General features: G+C 47.8%; 3 protein-coding genes and 1 long non-coding RNA gene across 5 annotated transcripts; 1 reads left to right on the forward strand and 3 right to left on the reverse strand.

Moving 5' to 3' along the window:
- Window positions 1-289: 289 nt before the first annotated feature.
- Window positions 290-10400, reverse strand: LOC100274316 (IAA-amino acid hydrolase ILR1-like 4). Its single transcript, NM_001148679.1, has 5 exons — window positions 9874-10400; window positions 8766-8891; window positions 2464-2778; window positions 1733-1861; window positions 290-930 (listed from the first exon to the last, which is right to left on the reverse strand). Exons 1-5 carry the CDS (start codon window positions 10237-10239, stop codon window positions 514-516), a joined length of 1353 nt encoding a protein of 450 aa, NP_001142151.1. The 5' UTR covers window positions 10240-10400; the 3' UTR covers window positions 290-513.
- A 383-nt stretch (window positions 10401-10783) lies between these two features.
- LOC103651500 (uncharacterized) lies at window positions 10784-13692 on the forward strand. Of its 2 annotated transcripts, XR_002268240.3 has the most exons (4): window positions 10784-11280; window positions 11395-11471; window positions 11623-13364; window positions 13436-13692. It is a non-coding gene; the product is annotated as an uncharacterized lncRNA (long non-coding RNA). The 2 variants fall into 2 exon arrangements; XR_002268239.3 differs by having other exon boundaries at window positions 10784-11471.
- A 1950-nt stretch (window positions 13693-15642) lies between these two features.
- On the reverse strand, window positions 15643-22806 carry LOC100276801 (uncharacterized). The gene is made up of 5 exons (NM_001150511.2): window positions 22638-22806; window positions 22413-22520; window positions 16616-16783; window positions 15902-16012; window positions 15643-15807 (listed from the first exon to the last, which is right to left on the reverse strand). The coding sequence occupies exons 1-5, from the start codon at window positions 22737-22739 to the stop codon at window positions 15766-15768; spliced, it is 531 nt and encodes a 176-aa protein (NP_001143983.1). The 5' UTR covers window positions 22740-22806; the 3' UTR covers window positions 15643-15765.
- Window positions 22807-23500: 694 nt separating this feature from the next.
- Window positions 23501-24506, reverse strand: LOC100274969 (uncharacterized). The gene has a single exon (NM_001149202.1). It carries the CDS (start codon window positions 24446-24448, stop codon window positions 23975-23977), a length of 474 nt encoding a protein of 157 aa, NP_001142674.1. The 5' UTR covers window positions 24449-24506; the 3' UTR covers window positions 23501-23974.
- Window positions 24507-25035: the final 529 nt, after the last annotated feature.

Raw genomic sequence — 25035 nt, forward strand, 5'->3', positions numbered from 1 at the left:
TCAAGTGTATGGAGAGAATAAAAGGTACTCCTTCCTTTTCAAACTAAATTTGTTTTAAATAATTAATAAGTTCATATAATACTTGATGTATATTATATATATATATATATATATATTTAAATTTATCATCGCCCATTTAACAATTGGGCAATGTCCAGCACCGTCCAAGTTGGAGAGCAGGAGTGCCCCCGCTGCCATTGTGCCATCCTGTGTTCAGCATCGTGCTCGTGCACACAGGTGGCGGGCCGGGCCGGGCCAGGAGGGATCGTGAGCAGCAATGCAGTAATTTGGAATCAGCAGAAGATAGTTACTGCGACGTTGATCAAGGGATGGAATCATGTTTCTCAGACTAAAGCATGTTTCTCAGACTATTTGCTGACTGATCCCAACCGATCATTACCAAAGCATGGAGATACCAGGATATGTACAGCCGCTGAATAAACTTGGCGAAGAAATTATTGCTCAATCTAATTCCATCAACACAGGGACAGGGACGCAAACATCATGTACTATCTACAGCTCATCATGGGTTTCTGCCTTATCAGCGGTGGCGGCAGCAGGCTGCTGACGCTCGAGTAGGTAGCGAGCTGCCAGCGCCGCCTGCCCGGCCGCGCCGTAGGGAAGGGCGTCTTCGTTGATGGTGAAGTAGGGGGAGTGGTGGGGCGCCTGCGGCCCGCGCGTCTCGTTGTACATGCCCACGAAGTAGTAGTAGGTGGAAGGGACCGCCTCGGCGTAGAACGCGAAGTCCTCGGCGCCCATCAGCGGCTGCCTGTCCCTCACGTTCCTCGAGCCGACCATCTCGCCGGCCACGTTCACGAAGAAGTCGTGGAGCTCGGGGCTGTTGATGGTCGGCGGGAAGAAAGGACGGTCCTTGCTGAGGAAGTCCACGGCAGCGCTGCAGCGCTGCACGCTAGCTTGAGACACAATCACCTGAGACATGAGAAACAGAGTAGCTTACTGAGGTCCACTCGCAGTCTCCTCTGCACGACAGTCCACACTGAAACTAAAAAATTGCGTGACTTCAGAGAAGAATATAGCTGGGAACTCAGGGCAGGTGAGTAGGTGACTGTCAAGAGTTCTGACCCAGATACTTTCATCTACAAATCTAACGACCCATAATAACAATCAGGAAACTTGCTTTTAGGTGCAATAAAACCATTACCAAGGTGAAAGCTACAAGCCTACAGCTACAGCTGTAATTTTCATTGAAAGGAAAATCTGAAATAAAAAGAAATCTATTATGTGTACTCAAACAACAATTTACATGTGGGTCTGTATCCATAGAATTTCCAAAAAATTGAGCTTATTCATGAGAACAAGCGCCAGGAACTGCTCTTGTCTTATAACAGCACTACAATCTAGCAAAATGCGGAATAAGGGAATGCACCAAAATCTAGACATGCACCAGCTTATTTGTTTACGGTAGCATTGGTCGTAGTATATATTTATTAAATTAGGTGACAGCACAGAGGATGACATGCCACTTACAAGTACCCACTTCTCTAAAGCTATAGGCCACTTGCAAGCACGTGTCTCTAAAGCTATAGATGAAATATGCAGATCGATCTATTTAAACTTACTTCTGTAGTTAGGCATAGTGACAGATTATCTAGCAACTTCAAGTAGCCATATATCGAATGCAGTTTTGAGTCCTTTATTTTTGTCTAAGAGAACCTAATCACAGAAAATAATTAAGAATTGACTACTGAATGAGTAACACAAAGTTCCTTACCTCTTCAATCCGCTGCTTCAATTGATTAAAACTCTCTTTCAGAAAGGCTCGGAAGGTGCCACCTATAGTTACCGAATCAGGGATCACATTGAAGGCTCCACCTCCTTGAAACTTTCCAACTGTCACAACCTGCACAACACAGAATGGATCCAAATAAAAAAAAACATAAAGTGGACTACTGGAGTGTAAATAAGGATAAATTGCCTAAGGTTCAACATAACAAAAATACAACAGTCAGTGCACTTAACAAAATGATGGGAACCTAGGAGTAATGTACTGAATAAAAGAATCATATAATTCTTGTTATGCAAAATCATTTTTGCATATGAAACTACAATTTCTATATTGAACAATTTAAGAGCTTAAAGCTTAAGTTCTGAATAGTATACAGCAATGTGTAAGAAATACTCTGTGCTGCCTAGGTATAACAAGTCCAGGTAAATTAGGGCCGTCCTCCTTGGTAGTTTCCATGTTAGGACAATGATTAAAAGTTCAACAAGACCTTGACAAATTTCATATAGATCTCGCAACACATGGAAGAATAATTCTACCTTGTTTGTTCTGCTCTGGTTCTGTAATTTAGACCAACAGGGCAGAAGTTCCAATAAAGGGAGCTATGTAGATCATATAGATAGATAGATATAGATAATGCCAATCAACAAAATGGTTCCATGCTTGGCAATTTATTGCATATAACAAAAAATTAAGTCATCCAAGGATAGGGACGGTACCTGTGAGTCCAAGGGATCAGCTTCTCGAGAAACAAGTTGCTGAAGGCTCACAATAACATTTGAGGCAGCCAATATCGGATCTATAGTGTGATGAGGAAGTGCAGCATGTCCTCCCTTTCCACTTATTACGGCCTCAAAGAATCCACTCCCAGCCATAATAGGCCCTGGCCTGGATGCCAGCACACCAATAGGCACAGAGTCAGCTATATGAAGCCCAAAAATGGCATCTATGTTTTCCACAGCTCTGTCTTCTATCATTTTCTTGGCCCCACCGCCACCTTCCTCAGCTGGTTGGAAGACAAGAACTACTGTACCCTACATTGATAAAGAAAATATATTCATAACCATAGAAATTCATAGGGTGATAAAAATTCAAAGATCACAAGACAGTTCATATAACTGATATGGGCGAAACTGAACTAAGTGATTTAATCATCGTTCAAAAAAACTAAACGGTTTATTAAGAAGATTGCTCAATGTGGACTTCTAGGATTAGTAATGTGCTGCCTAAACATAATTACTTAATTAATATTGTGTGACTAAATGTGGATGCATGATTTTCCTACAAACAGAAACATAAGCAATTGACCAAAAGCATCTACTGTAACCAATAAAAAGGCAGAGAAATAGCAGTATCGCATTTCATAGATCTACACCTGTGACAAAAAAATGACTTCCTTAGACTAAAAGAAGCTGTTAGATTACCTGTCTAGGGTTTGGGGTCTTCCCCATGTAATTACTATCTCAACCCTTTGTAATGGGCCAGGCCCAATTACCTAAGTCTATTAATACTACACCCAACCCTGATTAGGGTTAGGGCTTCCATTCCAACTTGGTACCAGAGCCAGTTTCTCTTCCCTCCCACCCACAGCCGCCGGGCTGCTTCCCCACAGCCGCCGGCCTCCCAGCAGCCGCCTCCGCCCGGCTCTCCCACCGGCGACGCGCGGCTCCACCCTCCCCGGCTGCGCCCGCCAGGAGCTCCTGCAGCCGCCGCGCTCTGCACCTCTGCTAGCCGGCCGCCGCCTCCTGCTCGTCGCGCGTCACGCCCCGACGCGCCAGGTCGAGGACCGCGACCGAGCGCCCGTCGCGACACTGACCGCGCGTAGCCCAGGCCCGGCGCCCCTGTGCTCGTGCTGTCCCGGCGGCTGAAACGTCGCTCGCGCCGCGCCCGTGCGCTTGGCCGCCAGCCGTCCCCGCCCGCCGAGCGCGCCCCTTCCCCACCGCGACCCCGGTGCCCTGCGGCCTGCCAACCGCGCCCTCTCTGCCTCGTCGTGTCGCGTCGCCCAGGACGTCCGGATCCGCGCGTCCAGCCGTGTCCTGAGCCGCGCCCAGGCGCCCTGCACCGGACCCCGTGGCTCGCACGTCGCACCTCCTCTGCTTGGCCGCGCTGCTCCTGGCCTCGCCTTCTTCCTCCAACCCCGGCGTGCGCGCCCTCTCTGCCGGTTTCCTCCGTCGACCGCTGGTCCCCAGCCGCCCTTCTCCCTGCCGCGTGCGCTCCCCGCCGCGGCTCCCTGCCTCGCCGCCCGACCCGATCCTAGCGGCTGCGCGCGCCCTTCTTGACGACCCCCATCACTACTCGCGCAGCTGCGCTTCTCCTACCAGTGTTATCTCCTCCCACATCGGATCCATGGCGTCACCCCCGCCATACATGAGCTTTACCTCGCCCGCCGCTCTCGTGACTATGCGTGTCCTCCTCCACGACGGCCAGCTCATCCGGGGCACGTTCGTGTCCTTCGATTCAGTCTGGAACCCTATTCTTCGGGACTGCGTCGAGGTCCACCCTCAGGCGGGCCGTCACGTCCCTGGTCCGCTTGTCTTTCCACGTACTGCGATCGCCTCCCTAGCGGTTGAGCCCGTGTCATCTCCCTCCCTTCCTAGTGCCTCTATCGGGGCACCTTCTTTGGCCCTCTCCGCTCACACCGTACCTTCGCCACCACCACCTCCCCGAACCACCACCGATTGGGTGGTTGACTCCGGGGCCTCCTTCCACACTACCCCCACCACTAGTTCGTTACTCCACTCTCATCCACCCCACCCCTCACATCCTACCTCCATCGTCGTCGGCAACGGTTCCACCCTCCCGGTCACCTCAGTAGGTACATCGGCTCTCCCAGGACCATTCTGCCTTAACGACGTCCTTGTTGCTCCCGGACTAACTCATCCCCTCCTCTCGGTTCGTCGCTTCACTAGTGACAACCAGTGCTCTATGGAGTTCGACCCCTGGGGCCTCACCATACGCCACCTTCCCACACATGCTGTGCTCGCCCGCTGTGACAGCTCCGGCCCCCTCTATTCTCTTCACTTGCCCTCCACTCCCCACACCAGAGTAGTCTCATCTCCTGTACTTACTACTACCACCACATCACATGCTCTTGCTACTACCACCACCTCCTCCGCCATTTGGCACCGTCGCCTCGGGCACCCTGGACCTGACGTCATGTCCCAGCTTTCCGGCCACTCCGACATATCATATACTCGGGGCTCTTCTGAGCGCCTCTGTCATGCTTGTCAGCTCGGCCGTCACTCCCGTCTTCCTTTTTCTACTTCCACGTCCAGGGCTGTTCAGGCCTTTGATCTTGTCCACTGTGATCTCTGGACATCTCCTGTCCTTAGCCTCTCCGGCTACAAATACTACCTGGTCATTCTGGATGACTACTCCCATTTCCTTTGGACTTTCCCCCTTCGGCTGAAGTCCGACACGTTTACCACCCTCACTCACTTTTTCGCCTGGGTATCCACCCAGTTCCGGCGCCCGGTCCGTGCCCTGCAGTGCGACAATGGCCGCGAGTTCGACAACAACGCCTCCCGCTCTTTCTTCCTCACTCACGGCGTCCAGTTGCGTCTCTCGTGTCCCTACACCTCTGCTCAGAACGGTCGGGCCGAGCGCATGATTCGCACCACCACCAACATGATCCGCTGCCTCCTCTTTCAGGCGTCTCTCCCTGCCACTTACTGGGCAGAGGCCCTTCATACCACCACGCATCTCCTCAACCGTCTTCCCTCGAAGGCGGTGAGCCACCCTACACCTCACTTCGCCTTGTACGGCACAGCCCCTTCCTACGACCACCTGCGCGTGTTCGGCTGTGCCTGCTACCCTAACATTTCCGCTACCGCCCCTAACAAGCTTTCCCCTCGCTCCACTCGCTGCCTCTTCCTCGGCTACTCCCTTGACCACAAGGGGTATCGGTGCCTGGACCTCACCTCCCACCGCATCATCATCTCTCGTCACGTCGTCTTCGACGAAGATGCGTTTCCCCTTGCAGGCTCCACCCCACCCACCGATCTTGACTCCCTCCTCGAGTCCGACCCGGTTCCCCCCCCACCCCCGGCGCCCCGTCTTGCGCCGTTACCTGCTCCTCGTACAGCCACGACGCCACAGCTCGCGCCCATTTCCACGCCACGCGCGGCGCCGTCGACCCCGCCCGCGCCACGCGCGGCCACGTCGCTCATGCCTGTGCCACGCGCGGCCCCATCGACCCCGCCTGCGCCACGCGCGGCCCCGTCGATCCTGCCTGCGCCACGCGCGGCCCCGTCGACCCCGCCTGCGCCACGTGCGGCCCCGTCGATCCTGCCTGCGCCACGCGCGGCCCCGTCGACCCCGCCTGCGCCACGCGCGGCCCCGTCGACTCTGGCTCGATTCGCCAACCCCGCCCGCGTCTACCATCGCCGCGGCAACGCCACTACCTCGGCGCCCCCCGACTCGGGCCCGTCGACGAGCGCGGCCCGATTCGCTGACCCCGCCGTCGTCTATCACCGCCGCGAGCCGGCCCCACCAGCCGCTCCCGACGTTCCGGCGGTTCACTCCGAGTCGTCCGTTTACCACCCGGTCGCCATCCACCGCGACCCTGGGCACGTCCACCCGATGGTGACTCGGCGCGCTGCTGGCGTTCTCCGCCCCGTCGACCGGCTGATCCTGGCAGCTACTACGTCCAGCACCCCCCCCCAACGCTTCCCCGGTGCCCTCCTCCGTTCGCACTGCCCTCGCTGACCCACATTGGCGTCGGGCTATGGAGGAGGAGTACGCGGCCCTCTTGGCCAACCACACCTGGGACCTGGTGCCGTGTCCACCAGGCACCAACGTGGTCACCGGCAAGTGGCTCTTTCGCCACAAGCTGACCTCGGATGGCTCCCTCGACCGCTACAAGGCCCGTTGGGTCCTTCGGGGCTTCACACAGCGCCCCGGAGTGGACTACGACGAGACCTTCAGCCCCGTCGTCAAGTTCGCCACTGTTCGCGCCGTCCTCTCCCTCGCCCTCTCCCGCGACTGGGCGATCCATCAGCTCGATGTCAAGAATGCCTTCCTCCATGGCACTCTGTCGGAGACTGTCTACTGCAGCCAGCCCACCGGCTTCGTCGACGCTGACCGTCCGGATCTGGTCTGCCGGCTGAACCGGTCCCTGTACGGCCTCAAGCAGGCGCCACGGGCATGGTACAGTCGCTTCGCCTCCTACCTGGCCTCCATCGGCTTCGTTGAGGCCAAGTCGGACACGTCCCTGTTCATCTACCGGCGTGGCAACGACACCGTCTACCTCCTGCTCTACGTCGACGACATTGTGCTCACGGCATCCACCGCCGACCTTCTTCACCGCACGATCGTCGCCCTTCAGCGGGAGTTCGCGATGAAGGACCTGGGGCCCCTACACCACTTCCTCGGCATCACCGCCGAGCGCCGGCCCCAGGGTCTCTTCCTCCACCAGCGCCAGTACGCCATCGACATCCTGGAGCGGGCTGGCATGTCTGACTGCAAGCCCTGCTCCACGCCTGTCGACACTCAGGCGAAGCTCTCTGAGGACGACGGGCCTCCGGTCGCCGATGCGACGTCCTACCGGAGCCTGACCGGCGCGCTCCAGTACCTCACCTTCTCCAGGCCCGACATCGCATACGCCGTCCAGCAGGTGTGCCTGCATATGCACACTCCGCGGGAGCCCCATCTCACCGCGCTCAAGCGAATTCTGCGCTACCTCCGCGGCTCCCTCGACTACGGCCTCCTTCTCCGACCATCCCCGGCGTCGGAGCTCGTGGTCTACACCGACGCTGACTGGGCTGGCTGTCCCGACACGCATCGGTCCACCTCAGGTTACGCCGTGTTCCTGGGCGCCAACCTCGTCTCTTGGGCCGCCAAGCGTCAGCCCGTCGTCTCTCGCTCCAGCGCTGAGGCCGAGTACCGTGCCGTGGCCAACGGCGTGGCAGAGGCCTCCTGGCTGCGCCAGCTCCTCCACGAGCTCCACAGTCCCCTCCAGCGCGCCACCCTCGTCTACTGCGACAACGTCAGCGCAGTCTACCTCTCCACCAACCCCGTGCAGCATCAGCGCACGAAACATGTGGAGATCGACCTGCACTTCGTCCGCGAGCGTGTCGCTGCCGGTGACGTTCGGGTTCTCAGCGTCCCCACCACGCTGCAATTCGCCGACATCTTCACCAAGGGGTTACCGTCGAGTGTCTTTTCAGACTTTCGATCCAGTCTCAACATCTGTACAGGATAGAGTTGTGACTGCGGGGGGTGTTAGATTACCTGTCTAGGGTTTGGGGTCTTCCCCATGTAATTACTATCTCAACCCTTTGTAATGGGCCAGGCCCAATTACCTAAGTCTATTAATACTACACCCAACCCTGATTAGGGTTAGGGCTTCCATTCCAACTGAAGCTATCTCTTACTCGGTAATTGAGTAAGAAATGACTTCCTTAGATAACATAGCATCCATTTAACCTATACAAAATATAAGGAAGCTACCAATAAATAATATTATGATATACTCAGTAGTCTTGGGGTCAAGAAATTAAAAAGTAAAATTGGGTAATAACTACTAGATTAGATATTTCTTTTCAAACAAATAAGAACTCCAAAAATACAGAGTTTTCATCTTTATCATTTGCTCAAAGCTACAAAGGATTGGGAACATGTAGTTTAATGCAATTAAAGCAAGGAAAGGATATAAATATACAAATGTTAGACATCTTATATAATTTTCTAAGGCTCTTCTATCATTGTTTAATCAACAAAACTCTCTTATCATTGCAACAAATACAGAACAGGTGCTAGGTAAACCATCAAAATGTATATATACGACCAAAAAAACAATACATCAAATCAAATAGACATCCATGTTTGCCAAAATGAAGGATTGGACATCCAACTGACCCTTGCTAATACTCAATACTCCAACAATCAATGATTTATCATATTTAAATTTATTCAGATATCTCACTCAAAGTTTGAAGAGAGGATTTCAATTATTTCAAAACTTTTCATTATACAGTGAGAAATTCCCATTGCTTTATATAAGAAAAATACTGTAACTAACCTTCAACTCATCACGATGCTCCTGAAGAATCTTAGCAGATCCCAACAGCATAGCAACATGTGCATCATGTCCACATCCATGCATCTTCCCAGGGACTTTGCTCTTGTGTTCCCACTCCACACTTTCCTGTAAAACAGGACATCAATTTTAACTGGTGGACAAGTACAAGATAATCATACTTCTTTGAGCAGATATAGTTTACTACAATTAAATTATCAAGAAAAAATAATTGAAAATTGATCCCGCAATAATATTTAAATTTGGAGATCAGTACATCCAGAAGCAACCTAACATATAATCAATCCCACTGCACGAAACATGGAACTATGTCACCAGAAAAATACATCTAAAACACATCAATAGCGGGGTCTTCGAGAGCTAGTAAAACAAAAGCGAATTAGGATATTTTCACATTGACCAAGAGAAGAAACCAGCACATGCGTGCAATAAATTTTAACCATATCAATCAGGTTCAAGAACCCAATAATTATGCCATACACAGAAATCACATATTTGCCATGTCAATCACCACCTGGGACATGACCGAAGTCTCACAAGACTTTTTCTTTAAACGAACCACACGACTGTTACAGATACACATACTCCCATGCGTAGCAGGTGCAGACCTATTCCTCCCTTTCTTACCGGTTACTAGGACATCTCACATCTGCCATTCTGCCATGAATGAACTATATACATGCATACTCGATACTTCAATTGATCATTTCCATATGGCACGTGCTGGCCTCGATGGTCACTAGTCCTTACTTTGTATTGCGCCACAACAAATTTTAATGGATAATGAATTCTAAAAAGAATAACCAGTGAACAAGTTTTAGCCTTCCGGTGAGCACGAGTTCTTTGAATCCCTGGCGTTCCTCTTCCCTTTGACTAGTCAAATTTAGTTTTGTGGCCACTAGAAGTACGCAGTTCGTTTTAAATAATCCAAGTTCCAAGCTCGCGGTTGAAACAGAAACGGATTCGATAACCAGAGCAGAGACATTTGCCTTTATCCTTAGAAAAAAGCAAGCAATAATTTCTTTTCCAGAATCCGCAGCGAAATCAAGAAGCAGAGGAGAAAAAAAGGAAGGCGGTTACAGTTACAGACCTGCAAGGGCAGCGCGTCCATGTCCGCCCGCAGAGCAACGAAGGGCGGACCGCCGGTGCCGACTGTTGCTACCACGCCGGTGACGGCGAAGGGGTGCCTGTAGGGGATCCCCATGGCGTGGAGCTCCCGGCGCACGAGCTCGCTGGTCTGGAACTCCTCGTATCCCAGCTCCGGGTTCTCGTGGATCCGCCGCCGCACCCCGACCATCCAGTCCGCGAAGGCCGGCTCCTTGGCAAGGCGCAGGAGCTCCGCCGGGTCCTGCAGCACCGGCGGCCCCGCCGCCAGAGACGGCGAGACCGCGGCGGCGAGGACGGCGAGGGTGAGGCCCGCGACCGCGAGCAGGAGACGCGGCGTCGCGGCGGCCATGGGTTGTTGGCTCGGGTGGGTCTGGATCGCTGCGCTGACAAGGCGGAAGGAATCAGGTGAGCCTAGAGTGGGGCGGCCTTGCTTTTGACGAGGCCAAGGCAAGCGCAGGCCCGCACGAGGGCGGCGGCTGGTTTATTTTGATTACGATATTTCCAAATGCATGCCACGATGCAACTGCGTTTTTCGTGTGCCGATCCTGCTGCCGTGCGTGCGCGATCGTTTCTGCTTTTCATTGTCTGGCCCTCTCGGGTAGTCTTTTGTTTCAAGGCGTCTATCTACGACTGCTGGTTGTACTGATGGAATAGTCGACCGATTGGTTCTTGTTGTCCAGCCATTTGCAGGGTGGCACTTGCTCAGGGGTAGTTGGGCACGTCTCCCAGTCTACCTAGTAGTGACGGATGCAGGGTAAAATAGGAGTAAGAGCACACTTGTAAGAACGATTATCAAAATATTAAGAGATATTTACATGGTTGCTCTGCTCATAACTTTATCTTTATTTTTACAAAAAAAATGGATCTATAACATTAAAAGATCTACAATATAGAAAAAATACCACCAAAATATTAAACTATATATTAGTAGCATTGAAAAGTTGCTCCGTTATAGATTTCTACCATCCACGTTAAATCAACGTTTGATCTGATGAAAATATAATAAAATCAATTAAAAATAGAAAAACTCCGCGCGCACACACGTTAGGCCTAAGGGGTGTTTTGTTTTCTAGAAAATAATTTTTAGTCTCTTTATTTTATTTTATTTTATTTTAGACTCTACATTGTCAAATACGGAAACTTAGAAAAAAAAACTCACGCGCACACACACCTGTAGCCTAAGAGGGTGTTTGTTTTCTAGGGAATAATTCTTAGAAGTTTTAGTTTCTGTATTTAACAATTTAGAGACTAAATGAAATAAAATAGAGGGATTAATCCCTAGAAACCAAACACCCTCAAACCCAGCCCACTCATGCAAGCATCCTGGAAACACGCACGCACCAGCCGCACAGGAAACGAAGGCGACGGCCCGCGGCGTGCTTCCTCGGAGGTTGCAGCTGCTCTTTATCTTTTATTCTCCATGATGCACACCTCTGCTTCCTTCCCTCATTTTGCCTCTTGTTACTCTCCTTCTCGTGCTCTGGTTTCTTGATTTAAAACCTAGTTTTGGGGGATTTTGCAATGCCAAGACAAGGCAGTGGGGATTTGAGCAGGGATGGATGTCGACGAAGTTCCTGAAAGGTAATCTCCTCTGGTCCTCTATATTCTTCCTCCGATTTGTACTTATTTTTCTAGTATTTGTATGTGGTAATATATGGTTGTGTGAAGGGAACCAGAAGGACCTGAAATTGTTTGCTCATTTCTGTCTATTTGTTTTGTTCTTGCATTGTAGGATCTATCCGAAGAATGCTTGTAGAGTTGAGGTCAATGTCAATGCATACTTCAGCTTTAAAGATGGAAAAAAGAAAGGTGTACGATCGAGGTAGGATTGTGAGCTGGGTTGTTGATTCAGAAGAGTATGCCATCATTGATCTGGAAAAGGATATCACTCCATACTTTACATGGAACGACAATCATAAGGCAAATTTCTGGGTTCTAACTGGTTCTGATTTGACATGCTTTTTAACTTCAGATAGTCAGCTTATTGACTTACTAAGGGCATCTCAACTAGTGAAGTTCCTAATGATAGTGAGCAGGTGTGAGGGGAATGAGATGCCTGTTGCAGTGAACATGATGTCGAGGACATACCTAGTGCAACGAATGTTGTTGAGGATATGCAAATTGGGGAATTTAAATGGGCAGAAGTAGCAGAATATGGAGAAACAACTGCAGGTCCACTGATGGTTGAAGAGGACGAAAAGGAACACTTCATGACTGTTGGATGTGATTGAAAGAAAAATATGCCCTTAGGTCATTTCCATATTGTTTTGATGATTGGAAGCACAACACACTTGGTGAGAACTAACAAATGTTAAGCAAAGTGACAGGAACTCAATTAAGACAAGTCCAAAAAGAGCAAAAGGAGTTCAGCTGAAACGAGTACTGCACCAGCTGCGGGTGCACCGGACAATGTACGGTGCCCAGGCTGGCTCAGCAACAAACTCGCTGCTCTCGGGAATCGCCGAGGACGCTGATGCTAAAATTCACCGGAGTGTCCGGTGGGCACCGGACTGTCCGGTGAGCCAACAACGTCCAAGCCAACGGTCGGCAGCGCGATCGGCGCGCAATTAACGGGGATGCATGGCCAGAGGCAACGGTCACTAGGCCGCACCAGACTGTCCAGTGTGCACCGGACAGTGTCCGGTGTGCCAAGGGGACCGAGGGTTCAACGGTCGGCTTCGCCAAAGAAGGAAACAAATCGTGCACTGTTCATGTCCGTTGGATGTGATCCTCATGGAGATGAGCCAACTGGAATAGATGAAGAGTGGATGTACTACAAAAATTTAGATTCTGTGTTTCATGATGCAAATCCAATAGAGGTGCAGAAAAAAAAAGACATAGACTTCGATACTGAATGTGTTCCTGAAGATGAGTTTACTATGATAGATGATTGTGTTGTGCCTCACACAACACATCATAGTGAGAATCTAATCATTAAGGAAGGCTAAACATGAAGAGCCGAGGGCTGCACTATGATATCAAGAAAAGTGGTCCCATGTCAGCTGAAATATCAGGTACAATAAAGGAAGGGAAGACTTGGAGGTATGGGGTTGACCTTGCCAAAAGAGAATGTGGTTCTGGATAATGGGAGTTGTCAGGGAAACCATGGACTCATGCTATATACTTATTTGGGACAGTGAAACAGCGCATGAGACAACTAAACATTGAGGATTTTGTGCATGACTACTATTCAGTAGAGAGGTTCAAGATGGTGTATCAGTTTCAGATTAATCTAATGAGTGACAAGTCTGGATGGCCAAAGGTTGATGTTGGGATTGAAATGATTCCTCTACCACTGCAGAGGGCTGCTGGTATACCTAGGAAGCAAAGGATCAAGGCTAGTGGAGAGCCAGGAAAACGAGGACCACATCAATGCAAAAGGTGCTTTCAATTTGGACACGTTGAGAAGGGTTGTAATGCAACTCAAGCTGAATTAGCTTCCACCACATCGTCCAAAAAAGGAAAAAACCCAAGGTAATTTGATAGTTTTGTTTCTTGTATGTGTTGCAATGTGTTCTTTCATTAATTCAATTTGTCCCTCATAGGAAAAGCAATCATGAAGATGAAGCTGTTGAAGCCTCTAGATATGATGCTCAGGCATCCACGTCAGTTGTTGAACCATCTCCAATGCCTCATTCAAGTGCAGGGATAACTACTAGAAGGATGGCGTCTCTATCTCCAACTAGCCCAGGTGTAACAACTAGAAAAATGGCTACTATTTCACCTGGTGGTTTCTGTCAGAGGCTCATCATTGAGTAGATGAATTAGCAAACTTAGTATTCCACTTTTGATTTTTTTTAATGAAAGGTAACGTGTGCAACTATGGTGCTTCAGAATGCATTTTATAGGTTGATATTTGTACATGTCTTGCTTAAGGGAAATAGGGTTGGAGTGGAGGCGTTATGCTCTACTGTAAAAGAGAATGTGGTTGTGGATAATAGGAGTTGTCAGGGAAACCATGTACTCATGCTATATACTTATTTGGGACAGTGAAACAGCGCATTAGACAACTAAACATTGAGGATTTTGTGCATGACTACTATTTAGTAGAGAGGTTCAAGATGGTGTATCAGTTTCAGATTAATCCAATGAGTGACAAGTCTGGATGGCCAAAGGTTGATGTTGGGTTTGAAATGATTCCTCTACCACTACAGAGGGCTGCTGGTAGACCTAGGAAACAAAGGTGAAAATTTCATGCTTGCATTTGAAATAATGATTCATCTACCAACTAAACATTTGAAATAATTATTTTACAAATTTATGATTGCATTTATGTTATACTTATATTCTAAACTTTTATATCAAAGTGGGAGTAAATTTGTAAACAGTTGATAATAAGAGAGGCAATAGTGAAAGGATATGAACATTTTTTATAGGCTGAGTTAACACTGGTATGTGTTTATAATGAAATAGGGGCAAATGGAAGTTTTGTTTTTTTTAAAAAAAAAAGAGAACGATGCAATGTTTGAAAAACCAAGGTAAAAACAGAGCTAGAATCGTGAGCAGGGGCAACTATACAATTGTTCCTTTTATATTTTGCCCTTACTTTGTGGTTTAGATAACTTCATATGTGAAATATTTTGAATGAAGAGTTAACTTAATTACTTTTTGCTAAAACTTAGCTAGAGTAATTTTGGTAGGAATTTTATGGCACCTTGACAAAAACTATTTTCCATATTCCACTTCTTCAGCTTTGTAATAGCCGAAAAACACGGTCTTACATTATCTTACCCATCACAAATTATGGGGTGTTTGGTTTCTAGGTACTAATTTTTAGTCCCATCATTTTATTCCATTTTTGTCTCAATTGCCAAATACAAAAACTTAAACATAATTTTAATTTCCGTATTTGGCAATTTATCGACTAAAATATAAAATATAATAAAATGAAGAGACTGAAAAAATAAGTCCCTAGAAATCAAACATCCTTTAAGAAGGTTGATATGTATAAAGATAGCTACATGTCTTTTTAGGGCCCATTTGTTTGTCTAGGAATGGGGAATGGACCAGAATTTGTTCTAGCTCATCAAAATAAGAGCATCTTCAACAATGCCTCAAACTGGTGGCTTAAATTAAAATATAAGGCTCTACGTAGAAAAAACTAGTCCAACACTGCCTCATTTCATAAAATTTGATCAAAAAAATTATAAGGCATACTCTTAAGTGCCTCAAATATACTACATCGTAGTGAGCTATCATTTAATCTAGATTTGAGGCTTTACTGTTGAAGCGGGATGTTTTGTTGGTGCCCTAAATTCTATAAAAATATAGACATTTTTAAAGCGGGTCATGTTGTTGGAGATGTTTTTATACTTCGTCCATCTCAAATTAGAATTCGTTGACTTTTTTTTATCATCGACGCGTCCTATTTTTTTGAGAAAAAAATGAAAAATTCAATGACACATTTAAAGTATATTATATGTTAAACGATATCATAGCAAAAATTAATAATAATTATATATTTTTTTAATAAGATGACCCGGTCAAACTTAGGATAAAAAAAGTCAAATGAATTATAAATTATAACGAAATGAGTATAAATTGGAGAAGCAATCTGGCTAGTAATCGTTGGGAGCCTCCAATTCGTGAGATGTCTTCAGAGCCATCAGTCACAATGCTCAAAAAAAAATCAGCAGCATGTTCAAGCATTAGCAGAAGATAAAAAGATCGGTTCCGATGACCTCAGACCACAGAACAATAGTAATCGGTCCAGGGCAATGCCTCTGTGGACACTGTCACTGAAAGCTTCACATGGTTCACGGCATCCACAAAATCAATAGACAGAGAAGGTACGTCTTACGCACAACCTTTTAGCCCAAATGTACCATTTATACACCTCCGATTCCAATACCCGACAGACTCCAAGTCACTGGATCTAGACAAATCTTGTCTTACCACCCTTCTCATGCTTCTTCACCTGTTGTCAATTACAATAATGTCAAAGCTTCATGGAGGAATAGAGATGATGATAAATATGGACTATATTATGATTGCGGTTGCTGCCTGCTTACCACTTTGAATGTTGACTGCAGCTTGCTTAGCTCAACCGGGCATTCTCCCTTCTCATCATACTCAGAAAATTCATCTTCAGAGCAGTCAATTTCAAAAGGAGTCCCATGCACCTTAAAAAATGACACTGTTAGCACATCACAGCAAAAGCTAAACAATTGCAATATTTAGTACATGCAGCACTAGCAATAAACTAAAATCGGCAAAAAAAAAAAGATGGTTTTAAATTAAACTACTAATTTCCTCAAAAGGTGAAACTTTCTAGATTTGTCAAAAGCAATTTAAAACAAGTCATAGACTTGTTACTGTGAAAGAAATCAAAGACATTTCATTTCTTCTTGGAGAAAGAAGATAGCCAATCGGTATGTGTGAACTATGAACAAAAATAATTGGTGTGTCAATTTAAGGAAGATGTTTTGACTTTTTTAGATACATTGCGTTTACTATTTATCTAGAGATTCTAGACATAGTGTATATCTAAGTACATAGCAAAAAACTACAAAAAGGGCAGATCCAATATTGTAGGCTTATAATTTGGGTTGGAGGGAGTACATTCATAGTTCAGATGTCATACATACATATACATGTGAAACCCTATGCCAATTCAAAATAAAAGCACACATAACTATGAAAATATTAATTATTTACAACTAATACATTGGTTTTGTATATGTAAGCAGTCATTAACATTCATGATAGGTCAAGAAAAAACATACAGACTCAGCCTTCCAGCCAGCTCCAAAAGAAAACTCAACAGGTTCATAGCCTCTGCAGTCAAACACCATCAAACAAGTCTTCTCTTCTTTCTGGCTCTGCTCAATAGTAAGTGGCGTCCCCTGACCAGGAATCATCACAATTGTTCCATCTCTCCCACAAAGCTTGCACTGAGAGAAGACAAAACATCATACACAGGACATAACTTACATGGTACAACAAAATATACAGTCGACACACTCTTACTGAAACAGTTTGTTTTCTCTTTTATGCCTTTGTTAGATACCTCATGGAAAAAATAAAAAGGAACCTTATTATATGTATTGGAACAAGTTTTTCCCTCTCTAATGCCTTTATTAGAAAGCTCAAGTAGAAAATTTAGACAAAGAACCTCGAGAGACCAAATTGATTATTGAGCAGAAAGCCATTAAGAAATCATCGCTAATCAATTCATGAAGTGGGTTGCTAGCAATGATTGCAAGTCGTCTGGTTGATCCCTAGGACCGACCAGACGACTAATCGCGATTAGGCGACGACCAGGGCGACTAGTCGACCTCTAGTCGGTCCCTGGTCGTCCTAGACCTTTTAGACTAGTGGTTATACTTATATAGGTATATATATAAATAGCACAAAAGATATGAGCACTAAGCAGGAACAAAAATGCAGCAAACAGCCTGCTTGAAGCCTACAATAATCTAAACCAAATCATCATCCAAATGGAAGCCTGCATCAGCAACTTCAGCAGATCCAGATTCATCATCATTGTCCTCATCCATTTCATCTGTTGCATCACCTTCAGACTGTTGGGTTGTGTCCCTTTGATGCTTTCTAGACCGAGAATAAGAAATAATATGACTAGAAACTGCAGCAACACGTGTAGAAGCAGCACGAGGCAAGTTACAACCCCTTAGACCCTCTGCTGCACCAACAACTTCATCCACATTGGCCCAAGTAATATCAGCAAAACCCCTAGATGTTGGCGAATGGCGATCAGGAACTACAAGTCTGACGACTAATCGCCCTAATCGGCGACTAGTCGGACGATCAGGACGACTAGACAAGCTAATCGAGTCGTCCGACTAATCGAGTATAAAAAGGCAACCAGCCCGACTAATCGCGATTAAGTCGGACAACTTGCAATCACTGGTTGCTAGAACAAAAAAGCTATTTTGACCAAAAAATATAGTGAGGATTCTACATCTACTGTCAAGACACAAAATAAGAAATTCTTAAGCTTCCAAGTCAAAAATGGAATTATGAGGTCTGGCACATATTATGTGCATACATAACTACAACAACATAAAGGTGCACAGTACCATGAAAGAGTGCTGAGACTAGTTTGCATTGAACAGTAAATAAAATGAACAACAACAACAAAGCCTTGAACAGTAAATAAAATTAAATGATTGAAAATGAAATTGGAAAAGGTTTTTTAGCCTTAACATATTTAAAACAAGGTTATTAAGGCGTCGAAGCGACGCTTAAGGGGTACGACCAGCTTGGACTCGTAAGCCGTCCTATCACCTTTCCCGAGAGTAAGGCAAGGCGCGGCGGCGGCGCGGGAGAGTGGGGGTGTTATGATCGGAAAGGCCAGGGCCCAGCCAACCGATCCTAATAAGGAATCAATTTAGTATCAGATAAGGCAGATCAGATTAGGGAGAAGAGATAGGAGATCTAGCTAGAGATAGATTGGATAAGTATTGGAGTAAAAATAGGATTAGATAAGGCAGATCAGGGAGAAGAAATAGGAGATCTAGTTAGAGATAGATTGGATAAGTATTGGAGTAAAAATAGGAGATCCGGTTATGAATTGGTCTTAGTAGAAGGAAGCCATCTCTATATAAATGGCCTAGTTTGTACCTAGGGAAACAAAATAGAAGCAACCTATTTGTTGTCGGCTTCCCTCAGGGAGCTAGGAGCCCTAGCCACCACCCCTTTCTTCCTCCTCTCGCTGGCAGCCCTAATCCAACAACAGCGTGGGTGCTGTAGCACCCTCTATTCTCTTGCTCTACTTCAGCCGAGCCTAGCCACGGCGCCCCAGCACCGTGATCGTAGTCGGCCCCCTGCGCCTCACCCCTATTCCCTATGCCACATTCCCGATAGGATCCACAATCCAATCAATCTGGTAACGGCTATGTCAAGTCCTCCACCCACCACCACTTCGCCGCCACTGACCGCCACAGCCCCTGTCCTCACATCCCCCTCAACAACGTCGCCCCTTACCCTGGAAGCTGTGGCCCAGGCGTTTGCCGATCTTGGTCGTTCAGTGGCGACCATCACCGCCTTCCTCTCCATCGATTTTCCACAGCTAGGGACACGTCCCATACCACCCTTCCACCACCGCAGCATGCACTGCCGACACCACCGGCATCGGCCCCGCTCCCCCTTCCAGGCTCGATCCGACCACCCAACGCCCCGTCCCCATCCAGTTCCCATCTATGCCGCCATCGCCCTCGCCCATCCCATCATACGCCCTCGCCCAGACACCCTCCCCCAAATTCACGATGGTGACGCTCCTAACCCCATTCGTGCCACCCAACCCTAGCACCAGCGGAGTATTCTATGGTGGGGTGGATGGCACCCTGGTGTACGATGGGTCGTCTGATACCATGGCATTCCGGCCACGCATTCCCACGGCGTCGCTCCGGATCCAAACCTCGTCCTCGCCCCACCGCGCTTATACAAGCTAGAGTTCCGCCACCTACGGCGGCTCTGCAGATCCCCTCCATTGGCTCAATCAGTGCGAGCAGTTCTTCCGAGGACAACAGACGATGGCCTCGGATCGCACATGGCTGACCTCCTACCACCTCACAGGCGCAGCCCAGACATGGTACTATACCCTTGAGTAGGACGAGGGTATGCCCTCATGGGAGCTCTTTCGGGAGCTGTGCTCCCTCCGCTTTGAGTCAACCGTGTGGGGTACACGCCTCTCCAAGTTAGTGCGCCTTCCGTTCACCTCCACAGTGCAGGACTACGTCGACCGCTTTAACGCAGTGTTGTGCCACTCCCGCAACCTCTTGACATCCCAGAAGGCCGAGTTGTTCATGGGTGGGATCCCGAACCACATCTGCATCAACATCGAGCTTCGCAAGCCACAAGACCTCCAGTCGACCATGTACTTGGCCCGAGCCTTCGAGACCCACGTAGCTGCGTCGCCGCCGACCCCGACAGCACGAGGCATTGAACCCCCGCCGCGCCAGGGCCAGTCTGCGCCAAGTCGAGCCCCGCTGGGCGCGCCGCTGCAGCAAATGCCACTCCAGCACCTGGGCAGTGCGCAAGCCCCTGCAGAAACCGGCGGCCTTGCTCGCCAGTTTCGTCGTCTCTCTCCAGCTAAACAACAAGAACGCAGGCGTCAAGGACTCTGCTACAATTGCGACGAACCATATGTCTGCGGCCACGTCTGTCAACGACGCCTCTTCTACTTGGAGTCGACCTACTTCGTGGACAACGATATCCCAACCAACATCTCTGCTGCAACAAATCTTAATGACCACAACATTGTGGCAAGTACTAATTCGGGTGGATGAATTTTCGATGCCTCTACCCAACTTTCAGCTCGAGGACGAGCTGTTTTCGCAGGCAGAGAGAGATGTTTTGATCGGAGAGGCCAGGGCTCAGCCAACCGATCCCAATAAGGAATCATTTTAGTATTAGATAAGGCAGATCAAAATAGGGAGAAGAAATATGAGATCTAGTTAGAGACAGATTGGATAATTATTGGAGTAAAAATAGGATTAGATAAGGCAGATCGGGGAGAAGAAATATGAGATCTAGTTAGAGATAAATTGGATAAGTATTAGAGTAAAAATAGGAGATCTGGTTATGAACCGGTCTTAGCAGAAGGAAGCCATCTCTACATAAATGGCCTAGTTTGTACCTAGGGAAACTAAACAGAAGCAACCTATTTGTTGTCGGCTTCCCTCGGGGAGCTGGGAGCCCTAGTCGTCACCCCCTTCTTCCTCCTCTCGCTGGCAGCCCTAATCCAACAACAACGCTGGTACTATAGCGCGAGTGTTGTAGCACCCTCTATTCTCTTGCTCTCCTTCAACCGAGCCAAGCCACGACGCCCAACGTCGTGATCGTCGTCGGTCCCCTGCGCCTCACCCCTATTCCCTACGCCACATTCCCGGTAGGATCCGCAATCCTATCAATCTGGTATCGGCTTACTTATTAACTTTGAATTAGTTGCCTCGCCTAAAAGGTAAAAAAAAGGTCAGTCGCCTTACCGCCTTAATAACTATGATTTAAATAAAGGTAGACAGAACCTTATGAGAGAAACCAATAAACTATATTATCACTAAAGAACCGATAATGGAAAGACCATCACCGTGCCAATGATCACAATACAAGAAATCATATTAACAAAAAAGAAATCCCATTACTTGTGAATCCTAAAGCATATATTTTCATGGACAACCTAGTTTGCAAAATAGCATGACCCTTGAGAAGGAACAAATGAACAATTATATGTTGTTGTCCTTTTACGGAAACATGCCTCCCATCCACCCAATTCAATCCCCCATTTTAATCATGAAATCAATACCCCTCAAAGAACTCAATCCCAACCTATTAAATAAATAACATAAAAGAAGGAAATCCAGAAGAGTAAAGGAATCTCAATTAACCAATGGAATCAGTCATCTCCACTGTTTTCAAGTCGTTCGAAAATCGCGATTAGTCACGATTAGTCGGGCAGGTCGCCTGGTAGTGGTTGATCAGTCGGACGACTCGACTAGAGTATCAAGTCGTCCAGGTCGTCCGACTAGTCGTCGATTAGGGGTGATTAGTCGTCCGACTAGATGGTAAATCGACCAGGATTTATCCAGGCGGCTAGGGTTTTCTAGTGGGCTATTGGGCTTCTATTTTTTCGGCCCATCTACAGTAGTATAAAGGCAATGCGCCGCCACCCCTTGTCACCCCTTGAAACTTTTACTCTCCTCTGCCGAGTCCAGAACACAGGCTGCGGCTCTAGAACACCAGCAGCAGCTCCAAAACACTATCTACGAGATGAGCTCCTCATCTCAAGGTTCCCCCCTTCTCCCCCTTTCCTAATGTCTGAATTCTGATGAATCTGAATCTGTTGGATAAGCTGTTGCTGCTTTTTGCTTGGATGATGATATGCTCTAGGTAGTAGGTACTGCATTACTGATTGTAGCCTTGTATTCAATATTTCAATTTCAGTTCTGCTATAGTGCTATATGCCTATATTGTCTTTCAGTCTATTACTCAGTTTCAATCTGAGACTTTCAGACTTATATAATGCCTATTGCAGTATTGCTTATATATACATATATCATATTATATATGCATATGTCCAAAATATATGGGACGGTTAGGGGACGACCACAGGTCGACCAGGACCGATTAGGCATCCTTAGGCATCCTAATCGTCGCCCTAATCGCGATTAGGCGCCTGGTCGGTCCTCTGGAACGACCAGCTGGTCGACCGACCTGAAAACAATGGTCATCTCATTTGTTGTCCACATACCATGCTAGTTCATCAAAAATCCTAATAGAAAGTCAGCTGATATCGACACTAACAAGAACTATGAATTCATCAATCATACAAAAAGCACAGGGCAATCACATTTCCTCTAAAAAATGCATTCCTTGCTCACTTAAAAGCATATATACTTAGAACACTAAACAGAATATAACTCTCCAGTCTCCACGCCCAATCTAATGCCGAGCACTCCTCACATGCCAGTCTCATCAAGCACACCAACATCACTGCAGAGGGAAGCGAAATCCATCCGTCCAGAGGTATGAGGAGGAGGAAGGTGATTTCTGCGAGGCTACCTTCTGGACGAGGTGAGCGGTGCCATGTCCCTTGGGCAGGTCGACTTGCTCGCTGAGAGTGACGTAGGTGGACTTGGCGGTGACCTCCCCGCAGTTCTCGCACTTGAGCTGCGATCCAGCAAGGATAAACAGGCGAGCAAACCCCGATCATCGCCTTTCGCGATCGATATGAGGCGGACCGGAGCCGATCGAGCCAAGGGAGGAGAAGGGAATGGGGACACGGACCTTGAGGTAGTAGGGGAAGCTGGGGTCGTCGCAGCCGCCGCTGGGCTGCAGGTTGGTGAGGCCGTCCAGCTCTGCGCCCACCAAAAGCGCGTAGTACACCATCTCCGCCGCCGTCTTCTTGCTAGGGTCGAAGAGGGCGAAGGGGAATGGGCGTTTTGGCTTCGCTTCGGTTCGCCATGCGTGCGGCTATAGGAAGGGCAATACGAAGGACGAAACAGTGCTTGTGCGACATTTTGGACGAGATTACGAGAATGACTTCGCGCGTGAATTGCGGAACTTGGGAGGGCACTTTAGTCATTGAGTACTGGCTGAGTGGCCCCTGGGGCCCGCGAATCCGATTCGACGGGATTACCAACTCCTACAGCCCCTTTGGTTGGCAGAAATGGACTTCATCGTAATTCAGAAATAAAACATACTCCTGACTTTTGACCATTGTTTTTTTATATTTATGATGATAATTTCGTGCAAAAAAACTAACGATTGGCAGAGCAACGAAAAAAACACGAACCCAGCCGTCGACTTTGAACAAAAATGAGCATGGAAGAATAACCGAGGAGTTTCGCAACTCTATTTTTCCAAAAAAAAATATTTTCTCAGTTCATTTAAAAAAACAGAAATCCTTTATAAAAATAGGGTAGCTATTGATACAGCTAATATCAGTCATGGAGGCCCAACTTATGAAGCCCACATGAGAGGATCGTAAAGTAAATGGACCCTCCAACAAACTACAAGAAAATTTAGCTAAATCTGCCACCGTTTGGTAAATCAAACAGAACATGTGCCCGGTCTGCATTGCCCATAGTCAAATCTTAAGTTTTGATGGTCCATCAAGCCAATCAAACAAAGCATCAGTTAAGCAATAATTTTGGCAAAAAAACATATAATAGTATACCACAAATAAACTAAGAACACGATGACACGGAAGGTGAAATGCTTAAGCGCCATCCAGTTCACTCTTTAGTCTTTACCTTGCCCCACTGGGCTAGTACCCTCATTTCAGCAAAGATAACAGATGCTTGCGGTCGCATTTTACGACACATTGGCATCTGAGATACCATCAAGAACATCATTTATACTAAAGAATAAGAAGATATAACTTGTCTGAAAGTCTTGAGCTTGCAAACATATACTTTATGACCCTCCTAGAGGGTCAAGATGAGAAGATCAAAGTTCCAACAGATGATGAACCTCATGGCCGATGAGCTGCAGTCCTCCAGTCACGATAACAATAACAATAAACTAGATCAAAGTTGGCATACAAATTGCACGCTGTTGTATCGGCCATCACATCAGATGCGAAAGAAGACCCATTGTGTTCTGCTGATCTGCTCAACACATCAGTTGGGACGACCGGCACGGAGAGACTGGAGGCGGTCGAGCCACTGGTCCTCGGGGACGCTGCCCGCCCACGCCGGCGGCGCGCCGGGGAACTCGACGCCGCGCATCGCGTCCACGATCCGCGCCGCGGCGCCCGCGGGCAGCGGGGCGCGGCGGCGACGCTCGTCCTCCGAGAAGGCCCGCGCCGCCGCCGCCGCCCCGGGCCTCGGGTCTCCGTCCCCATCGTCCTCCTCCGCGCCTTCTGCCGCTTCGTCCTCGTCGGACGCGAGATCCAGCGCGGAGACGCCGTTTCCTGTCTCCTCGATGCGGTGGTGGGGCAAGGCGGCGTCGAAGTCGGGGTCGGAGTCGGAGTCGGAGTCGGCGGCGGTGATTGGCCGGTAGTCGGATTCCGGATCGGCGTCGGAGTCAGAGGCGGAGGAGTGGTCCGGGAGGGAATCGGACGCGGGAAGGTGCCCGTTACCGGGGATGGACATGGCGGCGGAGAGGTGAGGAGACGAGGAGGAGAAAATGTCAAGTGGATTGCAAGCGCTTGGGTTGCTTGGGCCTCCTCTCCGCGATCCCTTTTCGGTGTTGATGGGCTGGTAGATTTCGTAGGCAACGGTCGAACCAGTATGTAAAACAGGAACGCAAGGTTATGTAAAACAGGAACGCACCGGTTGACACCGGAAATAGTAAGGACGGATCTGCATCCGTATTTTTAGCAAGCGTGGGTTGCCGTACGAGGCGCGTTCCATCGCCTTCCGCGTCTCATTCACTATTGTTAAGAGCTTAATAGAAGTCTCACCTAAATTAAGTTTTTTTAAAAAAACCACAAAAACATGTCTCCGATAGTCCCCTAAAGCGCTCCTAAATTTTTTATAGCTCTTAAAACTCACTCATTTATTTATAACTACAAATGAAAGGTTTTTTGGCTCTCTAGAACAATCTGTCGTTTTAAAAGATTTGTTGGAGAAAGAATTAAAATCTACCTCACTATTTTTTAGATGCCTCTTCAAACTGATTTTAAGGAGTCATTTTTAGAAGCTCTTAAAGATACTCTTAGGTTGGCTGCTAGGTCACA

Source organism: Zea mays, chromosome 3 (genome assembly GCF_902167145.1).
Source record: "Zea mays cultivar B73 chromosome 3, Zm-B73-REFERENCE-NAM-5.0, whole genome shotgun sequence".
NCBI classification, from domain to species: Eukaryota; Viridiplantae; Streptophyta; class Magnoliopsida; order Poales; family Poaceae; genus Zea; species Zea mays.